This window comes from Anarhichas minor, unplaced genomic scaffold (genome assembly GCF_050575085.1).
Source record: "Anarhichas minor isolate MPS153535 unplaced genomic scaffold, ASM5057508v1 ptg000058l, whole genome shotgun sequence".
Taxonomy (NCBI): domain Eukaryota; kingdom Metazoa; phylum Chordata; class Actinopteri; order Perciformes; family Anarhichadidae; genus Anarhichas; species Anarhichas minor.
The window spans coordinates 8,386,759-8,409,816 of record NW_027466504.1 but is presented as its reverse complement, the minus strand read 5'-3'; the positions used below and the strand labels follow the sequence as shown (position 1 = coordinate 8,409,816).

The 23,058-nt window shown below is 45.3% G+C and overlaps 1 protein-coding gene across 1 annotated transcript in view; it reads left to right on the top strand.

Annotated features, from left to right (window-relative positions):
• The first annotated feature begins 2,061 nt into the window (after nt 1-2,061).
• The window catches only part of disc1 (DISC1 scaffold protein), a 37,838-nt gene continuing 16,841 nt past the window's right edge, over nt 2,062-23,058 (top strand). Inside the window, exons 1-10 of the mRNA XM_076077145.1 lie at nt 2,062-2,167; nt 5,763-6,661; nt 7,032-7,101; nt 8,377-8,533; nt 9,759-9,843; nt 10,007-10,239; nt 13,229-13,283; nt 15,005-15,107; nt 15,286-15,474; nt 22,396-22,456. Coding sequence (XP_075933260.1) covers nt 2,098-2,167; nt 5,763-6,661; nt 7,032-7,101; nt 8,377-8,533; nt 9,759-9,843; nt 10,007-10,239; nt 13,229-13,283; nt 15,005-15,107; nt 15,286-15,474; nt 22,396-22,456 — 1,922 coding nt within the window. The 5' untranslated portion in view covers nt 2,062-2,097. The remainder of the gene's footprint in view (nt 2,168-5,762; nt 6,662-7,031; nt 7,102-8,376; nt 8,534-9,758; nt 9,844-10,006; nt 10,240-13,228; nt 13,284-15,004; nt 15,108-15,285; nt 15,475-22,395; nt 22,457-23,058) is intronic.

Genomic DNA, 23,058 nt, shown 5'->3' with positions numbered 1-23,058 from the left:
TACTCGCATAACGGGAAGGTCGTCTAAAAGCTCATTTAATTTTACATTAATGAAACACAATTCAAACACCAAGCAACTAAATGAGCAAAAAGCAAAAAACACAGATTCCACTGGTTACTTAAGTCTTTATACAGCCATAACCACAACAAATTATGTTGAACCGTGGCTGTTCTGTGATTAAAAGTTGTGTTCACGTGCAAGTCAACGCTGCTAATGGCTACTCCAATGTCTCTGGATTGTGTCTGAGTCGATTCCAGCCATCTGTATTCATTTGCATGGAGGAAGATTTGCAGCTTTCCTCCAGCAACGAACAGCCCATCCTCAGCCTTCCATGACAAAACACAGTCTATGTCTATTCCTCAGCCTTCCATGACAAAACACAGTCTATGTCTCCATCTGGTGGATGAATCGTGGTACTGCACGCATCCTAAAAGTCGCATGACTGCAGGGCGATGTTGGGTGCCCTCCTCGAATCCTTGCAGGCTAAATTTAAAATCCCATTCCAGTTCATTTCAAAATTGAAAGTCAAAATGCCTGCTGGGGAATAGTTTTTCAGGTTTTCAAAACGTTCAAAAACCTTAGAGGCGGATTCATTTTGCTTCCAATCATTACTACTTGACAGGTGATGGCGCTAGATCGAACACATTTCAAACCTTTCTGCAACACATCTCTCTTGCCCTCGACAGTGTCCTAACTAAGGATGAAGGCTGCCCTCTGTTGTGTCGGCTGAACTGAGCTCTTTATCACGGAGTCTTGTCCATCAGCCAGCCGCGCTGAATGAAAGGAACATTTGGATGTGTGGGAAGGAGGATGAAAAGACTCTGCTCTATGTGGGGTCTCTTCTCATTCATTCCCTCGCTGCATGAACAAAGGAAGACTTTTGTTTTTAAGTCAGGATGTTAGGGGCGTCTAAAAATATGCAAAAATAACGTGCATTTTTGCACACGAACAATTACTTGACCTACATATTTTAAATACATTTGAGTAGTCTGTAAACAGTGTCAACAGTGCAGGGACACGCGTCCAAATATATGTCAAGTTATTCCATTTCATTGTTTGACACAACAAAATAGAACAAGAGCCATTGAAACAATAATTAGTTATGACTCTCATTGCAAAACCCAAAAAACATTATTGATGTCAAAGTCTTTGTTATTTCTACCCAATTTTAGATTTGTTTGTGTCATTTTGATTTAATTTAAATGTGAACAGCCCTAGTAGCTACCTTTGCACGTTTAAAATGCTAAACAAAACACAATAATGCCAATAATAATAATGTTCATTACAACATCCCAACTTTGTGCATTTGACATTGTAATAGTTTGCGACTTTAACAGAGTTGGAGGTCGTATGACTGCACGTTTTTCTATTTAAATACTCAATTTTTCCTCCACCAGCTGTAGCTGTAATGTTCTAAGATAAATAAAGCGTGCATATGCATACACACAGAAACAGCAGCCGCTGAGCCGGTGATGTGTCCGCCGCAGCATTCATAGGCTGACTGCTGTGGCGATGAGGCGGTCTGAAGGAGTCTGGAGTCAAATTCCTGAACACGTAGGAGCTCCTCGCGCTCCTCGCGCTGCTCCAACACGACGCACGAGGCAGGGGCGCAACGAATAACGGATTACTGATCGCTCATCGATGAGACACACATTTAAATTAATTTGGCCTCTTCTGCCATTATGCTGCACCAAACCGTGGGATGTTTTTGTTCTTCCATTTCTCCACAAGAAACATGACACGAGGATCTTTTCTCTCTCTCTCTCCAGACCGTCTTGTTCATGCGCAACCCACTTGTTTGCCGCAGAGAAGAAATGTAAGACTCTGAAGTGCGAGTAGGCTATCAATACTGTCAGGAAATGTTTGTTATGGACAAAGGAGCGCGTGTGGAAAGCCGGTTTCACACGTCATTCCAAAGCGGGGAGAAAAAGCAAAGCCTGGGTTCCAGGTTTTTTCCACAACGGAAATGAGATCAGTCCCACTGGCTGGCTGCACTTCTTCTAAAACATGGTCGATGTAACTCCGTGTATGTACAGCAGCACCGGGATCTGATACTCGCGTACTTCTGCCCACACGCAGCTTGTTGTTAGTGGGAAGATGTTTGCTGGACTGATGGGGCTGGAATGTCGGAGCAACTCTCTGCTTCACCACTGCGAAGTCATGGAAGGTAAAGAAGGCTTTTTTTGGGTTTAAACTTATCAACTGCTGTCAACAATCAGCAGAAGCTTTTCAGCAGAAGGGACGATGATGAAGTCTAGTTTGGATTCCCACCACATTACTTTAGAATGATAAACAAACATAGTCATTATGCAATGAAATAAGGGGGTAAGTCACTTAGAATGAACTAAAGAGGAAAGAAATACACGAGCAGAGTGCTTACATGAGTGTGTGCAGCAGGTCTGAATGTTGTATTCACTGCTGTTAACAGCGCCGGTCCAACTCTTCCAAAACAAGACCTTGTTATTTGCACTGTGAAGTTCAGTGTCACTGAATAAACGGTGTGGATAGAGTCCTCCAGCTGGTTGTCCACACGGACGCTCACTCACTGTTACATGAACTTTCTTTGATGGCGGTAGGTGATGAGTGAGGTTCTTCTCCCCTCTGAATATGAATGTGGAGAGACATATGATGGCCCTTTGCATATTATCTCTCTTGCATAACTTACTTGCATTTTGTGCATACAGACTTTCCAGCAACACATCACTGCTTCTGACAGGCGGTCCATAATCACTTGTCTTCATTCTAACTCTTCATAACCAGACTACCGCTACCGCTGCAATTTTAGTTTAACATCTCACAAAAGCAACACAACTTTCCTTGCAGAACAAAAATCCCCTTTTTCCAAACACACAGCCGGTGTTTTATGTCACGCTACAGAGGACAGCTCGGAATCCCCTCCTGTAAAACAGCTGGTGAGATTACTGACATTTATTATCCAACACATTGTTGACATTTTGAATAAATCAGATGAATCCATGTATCAAATGATCCTGATAAGAAACATCGGGTGATGAGGCCATGTCATGTGACAATTACTCATTCGGTATAATGGACGTCGAAATGTCAGTTCAGTATCAGCATTTAACATACTAGCAACAAATGAAATAGTACTTTAGGTTTGCTGGGTGTCAGTCTCCCGCTGCTGTACTGCATCTTCACTCAGCTCAACTATACTCTGTTTGTGATCCTCGTGTGATCACACAGGAAGTGTGGAGCTGTTTTCTTATAAAAGTATCACCAGAGCAGAGATTGAAATCTGGACTATCATACATTATAGTTCTGTTTCCTGTCAGCCATTATCGACGGGTTTTTTTTTTTTTTTTTTGATTTACTTCTCGGTCACCATTGGTCATACTCATTGTCAAACAACTTTCATTTCCCTATTTCTGTTGCCGTGGTCGGTCACAAGTGGCGAGGTGTTGCACATCTGCCGAGCAGTGCTGCTTCGCAGGAGGCCGCTGTAAACAGATTTGCTGGTGTGTGTGTGTGTGTGTGTGTGTGTCTCAGGGTGCTGAGCTTGTTCTGCAAACGTTTGTGTGTTTATGAGATCCTCTGCATTCCTCTGCTCACGTGCCGAAGCACTTTCAGCAACCAATGGGATGCGTCGTTTAACCTACGGGCTCTGAGGAGGGCCTGTTTAATCCCCAAAGGTAAATAATCTAGCCTCCTCTGGCTGAGACGCTTTCGCTTTGCCACACGTTGTGCTCCTCAACACGAGCAACGAGCCGCAATGAGAAAGCTGTTATTGATGCAGTGGGATCGCTCGGCCCTCGCTGTTGGGTCTCCCTCTTGCTTATTTGCCGTTTCTGCCCGGAATTCCTGGCAAACTATTTTAGCACAAAGCCTGGCAGGAAGCAGCAAATGACATACCTCTGAGGGGCTTCAACCCGAGATGTCAATGCCCCCCAAACACACACACACACACAGAGACAGACACAGACACAATGGGCCCTGAGGCATTTCCTTCCCCTTTACTGAGAAGAGCTGTCTTTGTGTAATCGAAGCATGACGAGGATACAGTACCACTTTCCATCAACGGGTGCTTCCCCTTTTCGTTCTTTGACTCTCTTGAGTGCGCTCCACTTTCTATCTTGGCCTCACCAGATGGTGGACGGTTGTGTTTGGTACCTACGGAGAGTGTTGGGTTTCTTGGATTGGTTATGGAACAGTGGCCACGTCTGTAGAGAAACACTAATGGAGCTGTACGCAACCTGAGCTTTAGTGTGGACAGAAGCCACACAGCACAATGGGAACACCCCTGTGTTGCTCTCACTGCCAATCGACTGAAACTGACATCCCAACTCTCCCTTAAAGTCGTGTCTTCTGATGTCTCTTCCTCTCCAGTCACATGGGAGGCTTTAGTAGTGACATCATTGGAGGATCATAGTGGTCATGGTTTGTTTGATGCCCTGAATATAGCTAGAAACAGAATACCTGAGCTCCCATTGAGGAGAAAAGTGTCAGTACAATGTGATGTCCTTACAAGGTACACATGTGTTTGATTGTAACTAATGTATAATCGTGTCATTAAGTGTAACAGGGTTTTACAATGACAGTAGTCTGAATGCCCCCAGTGTTCTCAGTACAAAAGTCTGTGTGTCAGTGTGTGTGTGTGTGTCAGTGTGTGTGTGTGTGTGTGTGTGTGTGGGAAGAGAAAATTGAGAGCCAGAAGTGAAGGAGGGCGCGACGCAGCTGTACACAAAGGGGCTTTTGATCCCCAACATTTCAGCCCGTCTCCATCTCTGAATCCTACACGTTACATGCATTAATCCCGTGGAGCTGCAGCAGGTGTCCCGCTCTGAACACAAACCGGTCTTCATCATCACGCTGCACTTTCAGAGCTAGAGCTGTTTTTACTCTGATGTTCTATCACTTCTCATTGCTCGGGTTGGCATATAATCCCTTAACATGTCATTCTAACAGTCACAATATCAGGTAAATATGAGGGCTGCATGGTTCTTTGCACCTTTCTCTTGTGCAAACACAAGTTCAACTTGAGATAAGGACCTTCCCACTATGTTGACGGTGAACCCGAGAGACCGATTGGCTTATTGATTTCTGCTTGATCAGTTTTTCCTGTCTTCCCTGTCACTAGTCTGTCCATCTTGTATTGAAAGCTGCACTAATATCAAATGAATTAACAACTATTCAAACGACTACATGTACACATGTGGAAGGAGTTGCTTATAGTCACAAACCCAAAGAGAATCCTCCCTGTTGCTCTGTGTCCACTGGATGTGTAGGCAACAGTTGGTTTATAATTAACCACATCAACTTTATAGGGTGATCCATTATGATGTCAGGGATGTTTTTAAAGCCTGCAGTTGTTTGTTTTTTGTTCCAACATGAATCACATTCATTGAGCTTTACTTTGCTTTTCAAAGACAAACCGATTCAAATGTAACTTTCGGCAAGTATTGTTCCTGCAGTCCACTCCTCTGCTGAGAGGCGGGCCTTAACTCAAAATGACAGCGTGGCTTTGGTATTTCCCAACAGCTGGAGCAGAACTCTGGGAACTGTCAGACATCTGCCCAAGTTGTTTGTCACTCAGTTAGCGATGCTAGCTCTGAGGGCGGAGGGGCGGGGAGACAGTCATCTTGGTTCGGTTATATCACGATCAGAACGCTTGGTGGCACATTTAGCGTCACATTTTCCTGATGACTCCGTGCATGCACAGCTAATCCTGCCAGTTCTATGAGCTCACTCGTTATCTTCCTCATGACCGTGTTGTCCAGTTTAATGGTTAATCTCTGCATCGACAGGTGGCAGAGCTTCGGGGACAGCTGGCAGCTCCGCTCGTAAGAGGTTTCACCGAAGACCGGGGTACATGAGAGGAGAGCAGTCCAGACTACAGAGCACCACTCATGGGCAGGAGGACGAGGAGGAGGAGGAGGAGGAGGAAGGGAGGTCCACTTGCATTCGGAACGGAAAATCCGGACGTCACACTGACATCACTGAGGGAAGCAGCGCTCAGAATGAGCAACATCCCGATAAACTCACATGTAGCTCCTGGAAGAGTACGAGTTTTCTCTGCTCTGTCACCCCTCCTCTTCCTCACGTGGACTACAGGGCCAGTCATGGTGCATCCAGCCACCAGGGTCCGTCCTCTCTGCCTCAGAAGGAACTCAGGTTAAAGCCGAGCCCGGCCGTCCGGTCCTCACAAGAGGACTCCTTTAACTCCAGCTTCAGTTTCATCCGGCAGTCTCTCAACTCCAGCCAGAGGACAGACGCAACCACTGCCACAGCGCCCTGGGAACCAGAACCACTAAGTCGGTCAACTGAAGCACTTAGTTCGCCTCGGACAAAACCAGCAGCCTTGTCCACTGGGCACAATGTCTCAAAACAGTCAAGTCTTGTCCAATCACTGCCCTCCTGCTCTCCAAGCAGCCGGGCGGAGCGAGAGGATCCGTCATTGGGCGGGAGGTTTTGGCGAGAGTGTCTGGGGGAGTTCACGCCGGACCTGCCTGACAGTGACTCACAGTCTCTGGACATTGAGATCACCTCCTCGCTGTCCGTGGACTCAGACACCGCCTCCGCCTCCTCCGTCACCTCCGGCTACGAGAGCGCCACGCCCGCCTCCGACCACGGCTGGGACAACCTGGTGAAGAAGTACGAGGGCGTGCTGCAGGACTGCCTCCAAAACAACCGCACGCACACCAAGGTGGGCAAGAAACGAAACAAGCGTGTTTCCCAAAATGTCAGACTATTGTTTTTAAGACCCAGAACAAAATAGGAAATGTGAGTGTTACCACATATCTTTCTGAGCACCTACAAGATTAACACACAAGTAGATCTATCAGCCTACTCTTTACTATATACTTTGAGGTCATGGGGTCTCATTACAGGAACTCCCTAAGCCTGAAATTACAGAAACATAATTTCAAAATAAATAATTTGGAATAAACTTTGGAATGATGGTCATTGCACCCACACTACTTTTTGTTTGGCCTGTGGCGACTGTTTGAAGTGCATTGCCCTGTGGACTGTTGTGTAATCAGTTGCGTCTGCTGCCGGTTGTGTCTGCCTTTCAGATTGAGTCCATGATGTTGAAGCTGCAGAGGCTCCAGCAGAAAGCCATTCAGGATGACGACTATGACGCAGGTGAGCGAAGACTTTCAGTTGAGCCGCTGCTTTAATAAGCGAGTCGACTCAGCTCCCACGCACTGCAGGTGTGGATGGATTGTAGAGAGCTTCTTGTATGTTTCACGCCTTTAAAAACAATCTTTTTACCACTCTTCATTTTTGATAAAATGATTTTATCCTCTGTTTTATTTTACACAATATAATTTAAAGAGGGACAGAGAGTTGCAGCAGCGTAACACACAGTAACTCTTTGGGATTCTCCATTCACTTCGATGTTTCACTGATGTGTTCAGTCAGGCCCCAGACCAGGACAGACTCAGTTTGACGTTGAAGATGAGGGGAGATAGAGGAAGTGCCCCCAGTAGTCTTTGTTGGATTTCTTGCTAACTGAATTAGCCGTGGATGTTTGATAAAGCACGTGAGGCTGCGCATTAGTTAGAGCTGAAGAAATGGTTTGTCGTTTACTGGCTCTGACACACATTTTAAATCAAACGTACTGGAGAGTTTAGCGACTTTCACTGTGAAACTACTGAAAGTATGAAAGTAGTAAAGAGTCGGCAAAGCTGAAGCAAAATCCACATTTATTTACAAGAACAACCCGGGGCTTTGTGAACACCAACAGCTTTTGATGTTTTTAACTCTGAAGACTTCGTGGGAAAGTCGTCAAACCTAACAAATATAATCTGGACTTTATTTTCAATCTGTCTCCAGGAAAGAGTTTGGTCGGAGAAAAGTTTATTTTCTGTATTCTGACCCATTTCTTGGACCTTATGACAAGAATAAATGCCAACATCTGCTGTAGACCTTGAACTATTTAAGCGGAGTGATTATTTGGGTCAGTGTGTCTGTTCAGGTTGCCTTTAGATATTGTGCATCGCTCCCTCTGACCAGTTCTTTTCCACCCCCGTAAACTTGCTGTTGCAAGAAATAAGACCTGTTGATTACATTTTCCTGCTGATGAACATCTAAATGAAGGATTCTTAAGATTTAAATAACAGCAAACGTGTCTTCTTGGAAACAGCAAGCTGAGAATTGTTCAGTATGAAGTTCTCTCTCTCTGAGCGCCTTCTAATTAAAGTATAATTTGGTAATTGAATAAGGAGTGACGTGTGTGCTGACGTGTTATTTCAGTGAATGTAGGCCACGTAGACCTTTCTAACTGGGTTTCTGTGAAGTCACAAGTTTCTTGACTTACTGACTTGAACCTAAGTGCTGGTAACTGAACTTTTCAGTAAATGTTGCTGCATGTTATTTAGTGTGTGTGTGTGTGTGTGTGTGTGTGTGTGTTTTCAGCTGAGCGTTTTGGGAAAAAGCTGGAGGAGCTGTGCAGGGAGCGGGCCGCTCTGAAGCTGGGTTTACCCTCGAGACAGCCCAGCGTGGCTCTGTTCCTGGAGCGGCTCACACGGGTGGTGCACAGCGCCCTCCAGAGGACAGACTGCAGCCAGTGCAGGTCAGTCACACAGCAACGTTAACAGTGACGCATCATTAGTGTGCACACGCAACTCACACTCTGCTGAGGAAATAAAATGAACATCATGCTCTGTGGTTACTGTGATGCTAATTCACAAGCCCTTTTTTCTGATGTATCAATTTAATATTACAGTAATCATAAGCTACTGTTTTAATAATAAAGTGTATTCTTTTTCCCTTATTGCCATTTGGAGAACCACATGTTTAAGTGAAACGTCAAGTGAAAGGTGAAAATTGAATTTGGAATTAATTTATCATTAATTATTTCAGATTTCATTTAATAACATTATTTATTAATTTAGAGAAAAATATTTTACTAACGTTATATTGTTAATGACAATCTGATACTATTACATGGTTAACAAGATCAAAGTGTTGCTTCACAGCCCTACTGGGTTTGTAGACCTGAAGTCAACAGGTTCTTCAGCATTTTGACAGCTTGATGTGGTTAAATGAAGTTCATTAGCTTTGTCCTGTGATCGGGATCTCTCTTCCATTATAATGTTGTAGGACAGAGCAGTTAGGAAAGGGTGTTAAAAATAGCTCTTGTAACAGGAAGGAAATCAGGTGGGGCCTCTCCAGAGGGTATCCTGAACAAATGCAGCGTTACTGTTTTCCACACATACAGGCATCTGAGTTAAAAATGAGAAAAGAAGCAAGAAAAAAAAACATGCCGACAGAGATGTAAGGTCATTTCTGTTATATAGCATGTCCTTCCATTCTATAGGAGTGAGAAAAGCAGAAAGACATCGGTTCAAACCAGGGGCCAACTTCCAGTGAAGTGCCTCACACTTTGAATGGCCAGTCTGTATGGAAGTCCATGAACTGTGCTTCATGGGCACTGAGTTATACACCTGCCATGACGTAGTTACATCAGTCATGGCCACTCAGAGACCAGTGAAAGTTATGTTTCAGATTCAGACGTAACTTACAAAATATTACAATTATAATATGATGAATTATTATTCATGAACTATCCAGCGTCACAGCTTTGAAAGCACCACCTTGAACAGACGTTAGGTCAACTTGAGCAGGACTTTTACTGTGGGGTGCACTTGTACTGCTTCCCATATAAGCTCACTTGAAAGGGACCAGAAGGAGCCTGAAATGTGAATGACGGTTATGAACAAATAGAGACGCCATAATTAGAGATCCTCGTCGCCGAGGCTTTTGTAGTGACTGTGGTTTTTGTGACCGGTTGTCAGGGAGACTGTAGAGCCAGACGCAAGGGAGCGGTCCGATTCACTGCAGCGCAGAGATCGCCTGATCCAAGAGAAACGGCTGGTGGAGGTAAATTCAGCTCACATTATGTAGTTAAAGCCTACAAAGGTAATTTCTGCCATTTTGGGTCACGTGCGTGTGTAATAAAGTACTGGCAAATAGAAATGATTTATAGTCTTCTTCTTCTACACCCTGATAATTAATGCAAAGATCATAAATAAAACCTGTGCAGGAGGAGATAGAAGCGCTGCAGCGGAGGCTGACGGAGCTGAAGGACTGCAGCCGATGCCTGGAGCAGCAGATCCAGCAGGAGGAGCAGCAGGTGGAGGCCGAGGAGCTGGAGGGCTCCGTGCTGAGGAGCCGCTCCGTGGCCCAGCTCCGCGACATGAGCCGGACCCTGCAGGACCTCGTCACCTCTGAAAACCGCGCGCAGATCTCCGTCTCTCCTTCGCCCTCGCTGCTCAGGTGGGCGTCACATGTGTGCAGAATATTGTGTCACGTGGCACGACAAGTGTACCAACTGAAAAAAGAAAAGTGGCACAGGAGTTGATTTGGGGAAATTTACAGTTTTTTTTACGTGACCAGGTGCATAAAGACATCTTTGCACATATTTATGGCTTTTTGCTGGCCAGAAGGTGTATGTACCTCGGAGAAAAAAAACGTGCGAATGTATGTGGAAAAATGTAAATTACAATGTGAGCCTTGGGAATGTTCTGTGAAGAACCATCTTCACACATTATACATTTGCATTTTACACGTTATTGTGATGTTTCTTTCCTCTATTAGTCAGGGGCGTCGGACTTTGATCGGTTGAGGGTGAACGTTGCCGAACGCCATGACTGTGAAAATCATATGGGCCCCACACATACATGGCCTTTACTCAGAAGTGATCTGATTTGGCTGAAGGTTGCACTTGTAGTATACTTTATAATGAATTGATTGATTTCATTATTATATTATGCTCTTAATATATACAATATATATCCTAGAAGATATAGAAGATAAACCTCAAATATGTGCTCACAGTCCAGGCGACAGTAATTTTGACAGTGAATGGCAGAAAACGTGTCAGTTCTCACAGTTCCTGCAGTGCTGTCAGTCACCAGGTGGGGCTGCTAGAGAGCTGTGAGAGGGCGTGACACGACAACACTCATCAGTCCGTGAATGTTTTCCCTGTATCAAGTCACGTATTCTCTTATCATTAAATGAGCTCGTTTAGAGGACGACGTGTCGGAGCAGATTCTCTCTTTCGCGAAGTCGTTGCCTCCCAGCTTCGTTGGTCCTCCGACAGACAAAGTGGCGCTTTGCATAAATCTGGCAGCGGGACCGTCTTGTCTCGTACCAAGAAAAGTACAACCGAGTCAGAAGCACACCGTCATGTTTTCAACCCAATTAACATCTCAAGTGATAGAAGAGCTTCCACGGTGCAGATATCGTGTTTTCAAGTACAACAAAATAGCCAAAAGTGTGGAGGATGAACACACTCCTCGTGAGTCGCTTTGAACAAAAGCAGCAGCCAAACGAATGTAACCTAAATGCAATACTTGTGCAAGACTTTCACGAGGAATGATTTGCTTATCTTCAGGTTCAGAGAGGACGCATCAAGCAGCCTCAACTACTTCCTCTTTATTCCTCGAATCCCCCTGTGCCCCTCAATCCTCTTCGCCCACACCTGCTTGAACCTGCTTTGAATTTTAATGGCTTTTCCTCAGATGCAAATGATTACTTTGCATCGTATCCTCTGAAGTTAACAGCTTGCGACGGAGCGCCGTGGAAAGCCTCTCTGTCTTGCCACTCATTAGAAAGACGTGTAAATTGTACTTATCGCCTTCTCGTGTGGCGTGACCCTCCATCACGGGCATAATTTGATATCTGACGTATTCTCACCCCGACTGGAACGCATTTATTCTCGCGACTGATTGAAATTGCGACCTCAGATTGGATGTTCAGCCGCACATCTCCAGGTGGTGTGCTTAGGGTCATCAGGATGATTGTGTGGCTTGCGGCTCCCTTCCCCAAATAACAGGACTTTTCTTTCTCACATCAAGATTTATTTCCTTACTGGAATAAAGAAATACTGTAGCTGCATCCCTAAAACCCCCCCAAAAAAGAAAGGGTGCAGTGCCACTGATGTTCAGATACATTTTAGCCTGACTTCCCCTGAACGTCAGCTTGAATAGCATGAAAGGGGCTCACTGATATTTGTGTGATATGAGACGATTGGGACCATCTCAAGGTGACTGTGTTGTGCATAATGGATTTTATGCTCATTTTGTTTTCGTCTACTAATTGATTTATATCTCTGCCACTGAATGATGTGACCTTGTCCTGTTTGCATGCTTACATACATGCACAGTAAGACACATCGCTGACATTAACCTTGATATGTGAAATGATCAATTTGACAGTTGAGTCAAAATGTAAAAATAACAATGGAAGCAAACTAAATACTCTAGTTCAGTTGGAAAATGATAGATTTAAGCTGTTACTAAGAAACAAATCATATCACAGCCTTGTTTTGAGCTCAGCTGCTTTTCCCCACTTGCTTTCAAGATATAAAGACTAGTATCTCAGTTCCTTATATGACCATTTACATGAACTATATACTGTGTGTGTATATATATATATATATATATATATATATACTACTCTCATATCTGTCCATTTAATACAGAACAGCCAACAACCGATCGTAAGTCACCGAATCTGACACAAGATTCACAATCACAATCGTTGCTGTTGCACTTTAGTTGTTGTCTGGATTTTACAACACGGTGTAGTGTGTTAAGTAGTGAGCTTTTGAGGTGCTGGAGGACAGATTTCGGAAGAAGCTTCTTCCCGTTTCCAGCCTTTATGCTAAGCTAAGCTTACTGGCAGCTGGCTTTAGCTTCATAGTTAACGGATATATAGATAGATGAGATATGAGAGTAGTATCAATCTTTTTATCGAATTTCCCAAGATATTAAACTGTTCTTTTCATGGATTAGTTGATTGTCTTGATTGTTTGTAAAAAAAACAATTTCAGCAAAAATGACTAAAATCACTGGTTAGAGTTTTGGTTGCAAATGTGAAATATAATAATACAGGCCTTATGCTTTCATGTTTGCACACAATATCAGTATGAATACACTTTACTAGGCAGAGTGTAAACCTCTTATTCTGGTTGTGGTGACCAGTACTTACCGGTGAATGATTAGAGCCTACTGTTTTGCTCTTATCGATTGTACCAGATGTTTAAGGACGTTCCTTCATAAGAGTCATAAAGGATTCAGTCACTCTCTTGATGGTTAAAAACCCCTCAGTGTTTAGCAGCCAGATGAGTAGATTAGAGTAAACTGGTGGTCTTTTAACCCCGTCATTGATATCTATTGCTGTCACTCGAAGCACCCAAAAGAAAGAAATGACTTCTAGTACTGCACTGTAACGTGTTTACTTCCTTTGTTTTTTTTTGCAGACTCCAGGAGCAGGAGCGGGCATTGAACCTGTCCATCAAGGAAGCCACTGCTAAAGTAAGCCACTGCTCCTCTGACCCATTTAGCCCAAAACAGCTCAGCCTGCCCTCAGCATGCCAGCAATGACTGAATGTGTGTGAATATCTAATGAGTAGGAAGTCAAACTGGAGAGCATGTCCTGTGTATGTCAACGTCAATGTATTAAATATGCAGGCCAAATGTCAGTGTCTGTATTCACGTGCAGTGAGCTGTCCATGAGAGTAATTAAAAACTGCCCTTTAAAAATCCTCCGTAAAACAACACAACAGTATTTATGATGAGAAATAAGCAACTGAATCGGTACTTTAGTTAGTGATCTGGTTGTAGTGGTTTTTCAGCAGCCCTTGGACAGATAGTACACATACATCTATGAATGTGAAACATCTGTCGGGCTAGCATGGCTTTGTTGGCTTTTCTATGCGTGTCAGAATGTCAGTGGTGTATTCCTGTGTGTGTGTGTGTGTGTGTGTGGCTTTGCATGTTTCCCCCTTTGTATGTGATGTGTCTCTGGAGTTCCCTTTTGCTTCTGAGGGGTTTGCTTTCCCCTCTCACTGATCTTTGTACATAGATCTCTGCAGCTGAAAAAAAGCCAGAAGCAGCAGAAATCTGTAAGAAGTGGTGGTTTAAGGAAAGGGAGACAGGCAGAGGACGGGGGGGCTCAGAAAAGACCTCTTTGCTCTTACCGTGTTGCTTTAGAAAGCCATCGTCGAACGGCTGGTCGACACTTTAATTGCACCTCAAAGGAATATGTGGGCTTTCCACAAGGACACACTTTTACCTCAATCACAAGATTGTCCATTGTTGGGTTGAAATGGAAAAGTTTTGTTCCTAAATGAGTTAGCCACCATGTGGAAAATGGCACACCTGCTGTGACAAAATGATTGCCGGCATGAAAGTAACTTTCACTTTCTCTATTGACTTTTTTTTAGAGATTGACGAACGGCCTGATGTTTTGAAATGAAATCACCGATGTCAAAGAAATTCTACAATTTTGAAAGGCACTCTAGAGCAGTTTCCAGTTCATGTAATGCGTGAAATAAGATTATGCAAGCCTGTTTTCTGTATCTCTGTGGGAAGAGAACTCCCGGGAGATGTTCTGCCTCAGAAATACCAACCTCTTTGACAGCCTTTTCAAAGTGTTGCACAAAAACGCGTCAGATTCAAGAAGAAAATGAGTCAGAAAATCCGGCTCCCTTTGAGTGGTTGAGAATAGTTCCTCAAAAGAAGGAGACACATCGTGGGTATTGTATCCGGCTGTTACTCAAAGTGAACACACTGGAAAGAAGAGAGGTTTAAAGGGCAGAGCGAGGGCAGATGAGGGGCCAGACAGGCGGTATCTGAAGCCATCAACTCCTCTGTGGATACAGCAGAGCTAAGGCCCGTGACATTCAGGGCCTTTTTCCTCCCTGACATTCTAATGGCATCTTTTATGGAGATTTCACATTTCCCTGTCCGTCCACGTGAAAGGAGACGCATTCTCTTTTCTCTTCTAAAGGTTATAGACGAGGTAACAGCTCGCCGTCGATGCTCGGCTGTGTATTCAAAGCGGGGCGAGCACAGAGGGACGGAAATGAATCTGTACGGTCTTGTAAGAATGAGTGTCAGAAAGAGAATGAAAGCGGAATTGGAAATGAGCTCTGCATCCTGTGGGATCCATGTGTCTGCAAAGGTTTTGTTAGTTACCCCCCCCCCCCTCCTCCCCCTCCTCCTCAGTCTCTTCTTGTCCTTCTTTTCCCCAGGTGGTCATGAGTCAGAGGCTCGGCAGCAGCCTGAGGAGGAAAGTCGGCGAGACTGAAACTCAGCTTTTGGCGCTGCATGAAGCCAAACTGGCAGCCATCTCGGGTAACTCTCCGCTACAACCACACCCCAGTTCTACCCTTCCCCACATTTCACGTCTTCTATTTACCTCATTTGCTTGGATCGCCCACCATTAGCCTCACCTAATTACGCTATTAATGATCGAGGCGCTCATTAATGGGCGGTGTAGGCCTTAATGTCTTCCTGTGGCGCACCGGTGCAGGTAATGACTTCGGCAGTGCCAAGGAGCTGAGGGCCGAGATGAAGGCGGTGTACTTGGAGCGCGACCGGCTGGACGCTCTGGCCAAGAGGCTGCACAGCCTCAGCTCGGGGAGCAGCCAGGAGCTGGGCCGGATGAAGGAGCAGCGGCAGCAGCTCAGGGAGGAGCTGGAGCAGAGGGAGGCGCAGCACGGTGAGTCTACATCAAGAAAAGGAGAGACTCGCTGCCTCGCTTACGGACACGCGCACACACGACCGATCCCATGATCCTCCTGGCGGGGTCGGTAAAATAAATGCGCCATTAGCAAAACGAACACACGACAAACGTTTTCTTGCCCACTGCGACTGCAAAGTGTTTGTTGTATTTCCTCTCACTTGTCTTTGAATACACCTTTTAACCATCAATTCCAATGTGCATCATGAGAGCTTTTTTGGAAGAGAAGTCCTGTCTTGATGTCGCTCCACGCTGGGAGGACATCAATGGACAACGACTTTTCTCCCAAATGAAGGGGAAATGATCTGCTGTCAGCGGGGAGTCGGCATCAAATGAGTTACCAGCAGGACTGGCAGTTGTTGAGAGGAAGGGAAGGGGAGGGGTGGTGTGTGTGTGTGTGTGTGTGTGTGTGTGTGTGTGTGTGTGTGTGTGTGTGTGTGTGTGTGCAGGGGAAATGAGCTTTAGATTGTGTGAAGTAGCCAATTACCTCCAAGCTACTCAGTGCAGACATGATGTATAAGCGCTTGCACACTCTCCAACGAGAGGAGATCTGAAATGCTGCTTAAAGACAGGGCTCACTTTTTTGTAGAGGAGGGGTTGGGTAGATTGGTTTGGCCTCCTGGCACTGGCGGAGACATAAATGGACTTTGACAGCACCACCTGCAGTGCTACTTTCTCAATAGTCACAGAGGGATTTCTAAAGATTTCAACAACAAAAAAGAAGGTTACTTTGCTCTCTGAGGCGCTGAGACGCAGAGAGCGAAGGGGAAGTGACGGGGCCAGAACGGGTAGTGAAAGACCAGAGACCGGAGCCCTGGATCAGGCTCCTGCTGCAACCCCAAGGTGTGCAATCAGCTATTTAGCAAACACACTGTTGTCTGGAGACCATTAAGGCCTGTGGCTGCAGAGTCACCACTTGTGACGACCCATTGTCTTGTCTTGAATGCACCCTCTGCCGGCACTAGGGGGCAGCCTTTCATTGGTGCAGCCAGGCAGAGTTGAATCAAGTTTTTATGTTTTTGTTCACATTAAAAGTTCTATGATTTTATATAATTGTACGAGGAACCAAATCCTTTTACTTGCAGATTACGTTTCTTTTCACCTTTGTGCATGAAACTCAGTCACCTGTCTGACTTCTGTTGCTGAAATACACTCCTGAACACCTTGACTTGCTAAACAGCCGGGGACCGCATTAATCTCTCCCCCGACAGCCACCAAAAAGACACGTTCAAGTTCACCTCGGTATCCTAAATACGCAGCGTGCCTCACACAGAACAACGCAGCTCCCAGGGACATCGAGGCTGGGAAACCGGCGACATGCCAACACTCGGGCTGAACAAAGGAACGGGGAATCAGGTGGGGAACGCGTCACAAATGTGGGAAGAGACGGCAAGTTAATGATCGCTTGTGCGGCATGCTCAAGTGGGCGCACGCAATATGGCATCAGGCGCAATCTCACAATGCGTTGCTGACACCAAGCAAAGGGCTCATTAAACTGTCATCCTATTTGGTAATAAGGGGCTGGCACGTGCTATCTGGAAACTGATAGCCCACAAACAGCACATTAGCATTTCTTCAGCTGGGGGGGGGGGGGGGGGGGGGGGTTAGAAATTATAGTGTGCTTCAAGTCAAGATGGCGTTCTTTCGGTTTCTGAGGCATTTCCAGCACATCCTTATCGACACTAGTGTCATCTTATAACAATACGTCTTCTTGAAAAGGCCTATTGTCATGGCATGAGCTCTAAAGCAGCACATACAGTAGATAAATGGACCAGATCCATGCACATGCATTCACTTAAACTCCACAGCTTCAGCTTGTTGAGCGTCTCCGCCCAGCGTACTCTGTGGTGTGTGTTGTTTTTTTTTTTTGGCCTGGGAGCCATTTCGTCCCTAATTGCCATTGGCGCGGGTGCTGATGAATACCAAACCCATTATAGCCGGAGGTTTGATTCCCTGCTGAGAGTATAATTTTGCCCCCAAGAGAGATCTGGAGTGAGACTAAATTTACAAATAAATAATTGAAGAGCTGAATAACATGAGTAAATGACCCCCAGGGGTGAGGACATTCAAACAGGGAGCCGGTGTCAGAGTGTGCTCCTCTTGAAGTATTCTGTCAATGCTTATTTAATGCTATTGTTAGTAGCCAGGTGGTGCATCCTCCGCATGGCTCCACTAGGACACATTTAATTAGGGTTTGTCGTCTTTTGCTGCATCTCTCCGCCATCTATTCTTTCTTTTATCCAGCTCCCGCTCCAGTGGCACCTGCAGTGCATTGTGGTCTTTGGTAGGATTTGGGCCAAAACCTGACCGTGCATACGGGTCCAGCACCTGAAGTGTACATCAAAACACTGTCTCTCTGTGTTATTAAACAAATGTAATTTCCTCTTAATGGAGTGCCAATAGTAAAGGCGTAGACATACATGATTTATTCATGACCCTGTCTCTTTCAGGGTGCTTCTGTCGAGAACATGATGGAACATACGACTAAAGAGTGTCTGAATGATTGAGAGCGGTGTCGTGGTTAAGTGGACCCGGGAGAATGTTTCCTGGTTTTTGTCTCTGAAGTTTTGGCAGTATTCATTTATTTTTCCTGTGATTCAGTGGAGGAATGGCTCCATTGTGAGCTTCATAGCGTCCATACCCATCAGAATTACTACAATAGCTCCCTACGACCATTTCCGTTCCACACGACTTAAAAAGGAGGTTGAGTTTCATAATGTTGGTAACAAAGTAAAGCGGTTTGTTTTCAGCCCAAGCTAGCAGCATGTCAGTCTACCGCTTTGGTCCACAATTAAATAGCTAAACAGCTGCTGAATGGATTATCATTTGACTTTCCATCTAGTGCCAACACGTGGTGGTCAAATGCTTTGGTTTATGACCAAGTAGCTGCAAAACTAATGACAATCCCATCACCCTCAGCTGTACTTTGTGTTTTAGTGCTAATTACAAATGTTAGCATGCTAACACACTAAACTAAGATGGTAAACGTGGTGAACATTAATCCTGCTGTTCTCATTGTGAGCGTGTTAGCATGCTGACATTAGCGTTTAGCTTAAAGCGCCACTCTGTGTCTGAGTACAGCCTCACAGAGCAGCTAGCAGGGCTAGTTTAGACAAATTCAGAAATGTTTTTGTGGAAAATGTATTAGCCCAGTGCTAATGGAGTTCCTCAAAGGATGCAGAGGAAATAATAAGATGCCAGTTTAATGGAGCAGGTGAGCTGTTGAGATAGTGTTTCAGAGCTTTTATGGCCGCGCATTCTGAGAGAGTTCCTCTTTCTTGGGCGTTTTAGTGCTTCCCAGATTCAGTCATCAGAAAAATGTATTTATTTTCCAGCCCACAGCAAAGTAAGTTTAGAGTCTCCTCTGAGCAAACCCAAAAATTTACTGAGTTTGACTCGAGTTATATTGACAGTGAGCATGTCTAACATTTTAATCAGAGTAATTCAGTAGCCAAAACCCAAGCAGAGGTTTCATACACACAGACACTTTTTTTAGTCAAATGATTCCTTTCCTTTGTGCACAGCCCCACAAAATGTTACGCCATGCCAGCTGCAATCTGTGCGCTGCTATGCTTCGTGATCCCACAGCCTTAAAGCATCATGGGTTATTGAGTGTCTGTCTGAGATATCAGCCTGTCCCTCTTCCTTCATCAGCTGTGCCGCTCGGCTGCCGTTGCGTTCGCATACACCCATGCAATGCGAGTGTCTGCATATGCTGACTGTGTGTTTGTGTTACCTGCAGTGCCTGCTGCACTCAAACAGCCCGAGCCGAGCTTAAACACATTAATCACAGTCGGTGCCTTCAACTCGATTGCAAAGACACACAATTTCTCCTCCGCCTTATTATGCGCAGGCTTTTATGACACGCACATCGGCGGTGCCGCGTTAGCACGGAGCCGCCTCTCTCATTTGTTTGACGACGCGAAGGCCTCACAGATGTTGGTGGCTTCTTATTGTTACGAGGCAATGAAGAAATGACTGCATTATTCACTTTCAATTAGAGAGCTGTTCAGATGCTCATAATGCAGCAGCAAACGCAACCACCTTGCCATCGTTAACTTCCGCAGGCTCATTAAAAGCCCGTAACTTCGTCATCGAGAATTGTGCATCATTGTGCGATGTGTCTGCTCCATTTGCTTCGTCCGTCTGCTGATTGTAATAATTTTGTTTTTATCAACTTTACATCTATTTAGCTAAAGTAATTATTTCTTCATTAGAATAACGAATGAGTATTTTGACCTACATCAAGCAAGTTCTTTTTTTTCCTTCTTCTCCTAACCCCCAGTATCTCTTCTCATCATCTTTCAACAATGTCTCTGTTCTGTTTGTGTTATGAATGAACGGCCTCTTCGATTTTGGCCGCGGTCCCTGGCAGCCATCACTGATGTTTAGCGCCCGCTGGGATCACTGGTGTTAGAGGGGACCGCTGAGCTCATGAATTTTTCCAGTGCCGGCTCTGTGATCGCCTTTGTGAGGTTCCTTCGACACCAAATATACTGCCGCATGTGTTGGGGGGCTAACAGACTGTCTCTCTTCTTTATGGGCTTTTTAGTGCAGATTTTATTCGCATGGCCTGCCAATGACGGCAGCCTCCCGCAGACTTACAGGAAGTGGCAATATCACCCAGTGCTCTGGTTCCACTCAGCGCAGGAGGAGGCTCTGCCGCTTGATGTCTTGTCCCATTCTGTAAAGAAAAGATTATTTTCATCCGTCACGCTCGGAGAGGCTCACTAGTTTTTGCCACCGGTTGGCATGGCGACAGGACGGCACGCTGCCTCTCGGCATTAGCATGGAAATAACCACTAAGTTAACAGTTAACACACTCAGGTCATATCTCCCCGTCTTCATCTGCCTTTTTGTATCGACTGTTTCTCCTCCTCACAGTGTATTGTTTCTAAATCTGGCTCTTGCTCTCGTTGCAGCCGTAGCCTATACTGAGTCATCTCACATCTGTACGTGCTGCATGCCCTGTGCCATCCCAAGTCAGGCCTAATGCCCCCATGTATTATTCAATGGCTATCTCCTTGCACGCTGCCTAACGGGGCCGGCATGAATGGAAGTTGACATGTGAGACTCTGTCAGGTGGGAAAGGATCTCGCATAGCAATTAGAGGGGTGGTAAGTGAGCTGTCTGGTCCACGTACACCAGATCTGCCTACCAGATATGTGATAGCCACGCCAGCGGCCTCCCTCTTCCCTCTGATTGAGCAGAGGTGTGTGTGTGTGTGTGTGTGTGTCTCAGCCACTTAGTCTGAGACTTCTTCCTTTCCTCCCCGCTGTGCCAGCCCCCAGCTTGTCTCATCCTGGAGCTGATGCTGTCTAATAACCACCATCAAGACAATGATACAAATTATATTTCAAACCTCAGAGTGATTCAGAACAGCTAATTAGGTAACTTTCTCTCCGTGTGAGCAAGCTAAGTGGCAATACAATACAGTAGCTTCCAACCATTGTTGCCTTTTTCTTTTTTTTCCTTAAAATGAAACAGTCTACTTGGGACTTCATCATGTTTTTTAATGGGTATGTACTCCGTTATTGTCTCCATTCGGCATTTTGGGAAATACGTTTATTTGCTTTTTTGCCAGGAGCTGCCACATTATTGTTTTACGTCGGCTCGAACAGCAACGTCAACGCCACAGAGACACACATGTCTCTGGTGTGGAAGTCAAGTTCTGTTGTGAAGACGACATAAAGCTTGCAATTTGTCACAACTGCAAGTTCAAAATAAGCGGTGGAGGAACAACCTCAAAAACAGCAAACTTAATCAGACACTTATTACAGTGTAATGCATTCCCACGCCCGCTGTTCGGAGTAATCACAGTGACCGGCTCATATGCTGACAGCGCGGAGTTCCTCCCTTGCAAAGTCCTGCTTATAACAAAGCTCACAGCTAACCTTAACCGAGGTTGCATTGACTTGCATTATGATGCGTTCAAGCTCTACTCAGCAAAACGGAGTATTGGGCGAAGGTAAATTATAACACTGTAAAGATGTGTTCAAATGTCATCTTGTAAAATGTAGATTCTGGCAAGAAACTTAAATAAATACAGTTGTTTGAAGGAGATGTTTTCAGATTAATATTTTTTAAAAACTTGAGAGGTAATTATGACCTGTTTATTTAAAAAAAAAATGAAAATCTGCAAAAATCTGAATAGGCAGTCCAAATTGCAGTCAGTGCATCTCTAGTGCAGACATCACCAGAGTGTGGGAAAGCACGGAATGTGGTTTAGTGAGCCGCACGGATGCTGGGATGGACAGATCCATGAGTGGGGAGGAGGAGGGTCGTATTGAACATTATAGCTTGTGTGTGCACATATATATAGGGGGTGCAATTTGATATAAGTGCATCCTATTGTGTTCAAAGAACTGCTGCTGCGAGGGGGGCATATTCTCATGTTTCATACATGAGCTCATTAGCGGCGCTCAGCTTGCCCTCCTCTCCATCCTGACTAACACTCAGCCAGCCTGCGTCTGCCTCCTCAGGCACAGCTCACTGCTGGCAGACGGGCACAGGAAGCAACGTAAGCCATCCCTCCAACTTTATGCCCCACGGAAAGGCTGGCACCGTATGCGGACCTATCCATGCCACGTTAGAATCCCCTTTAATCCTCAGGCCGTCTCCACTATGATCCCCTCTTAGAGCAGCGAGAATCATCTTTCCTCAACTGTGAGTTTGTCTTAAGAGAGAGCCAGCTGGGCCTTTGTGCTGAACTGTACTGTTGCAGTTTCCCAGGCCATCACCAGCTGTGATGACTGCTAGCATGTGTGTGTATATATATATATATATATAGCTTTATATATTTTAGGTAATGATAAGTCAGCTTTTTAATTGTATAAAAGCTGTGATTTGTTGCTAGGATACCCCATCATGGCTGTTCTCTCTGTTTCTCTCTCCGTATAGAAAGCCGGCTCAAAGAGAACACTACCAGGTACATCAAGACATTGGAGGACAGATTGCACAGGTAAGAGTGCTTTGTGCCGCCGCTCTCTTTTCAGTACAGAAATGATGAAGACTCAATAAGGAGTAAAAGAAACAAAAACAGAGAGAGCAACAGCCTCCAAGGAGTTTCCTCTCACCTTTGTCGTCCTCTAAGCAGAGCAACTTCTCCCAAATACATCGCCTCACCCGCCTCATCATGCACTCGCACCTTTTTCCTCATGCCGCTGTCTCCCAGAGCCCCGTTCTCACATTTCTCTCCATCTCTCACCTGCGCAATTTTGCCTTCCTCTTCCTTCACATCCTCACATATTTTCTCTACGCTTTATTTTCCACCTCTACATCGGCTCAGTTGCCACATTTACCCTCCTCTGTATAAACCATGTCAGACAAAATAGCTTTTCCTGTCCGTTGTGCCGTCTCCATCTGCGTCTCCGGGGTAAATAACGGAGGACAGGTCTGTTGCGTTGAGGGTGGCCGCCCAGCCCGCCTGACAGTTGCACAACAGGACTGCGATGTGCCGAGTGGCTGACTCTTCCGAGCAGAGGGTGTGGAACCCATACAAGTGCCGACACCATACGCGTGTTTGTGTTTGTGCGATCAGAGTCGCTTAGCTCGTCTCCATCG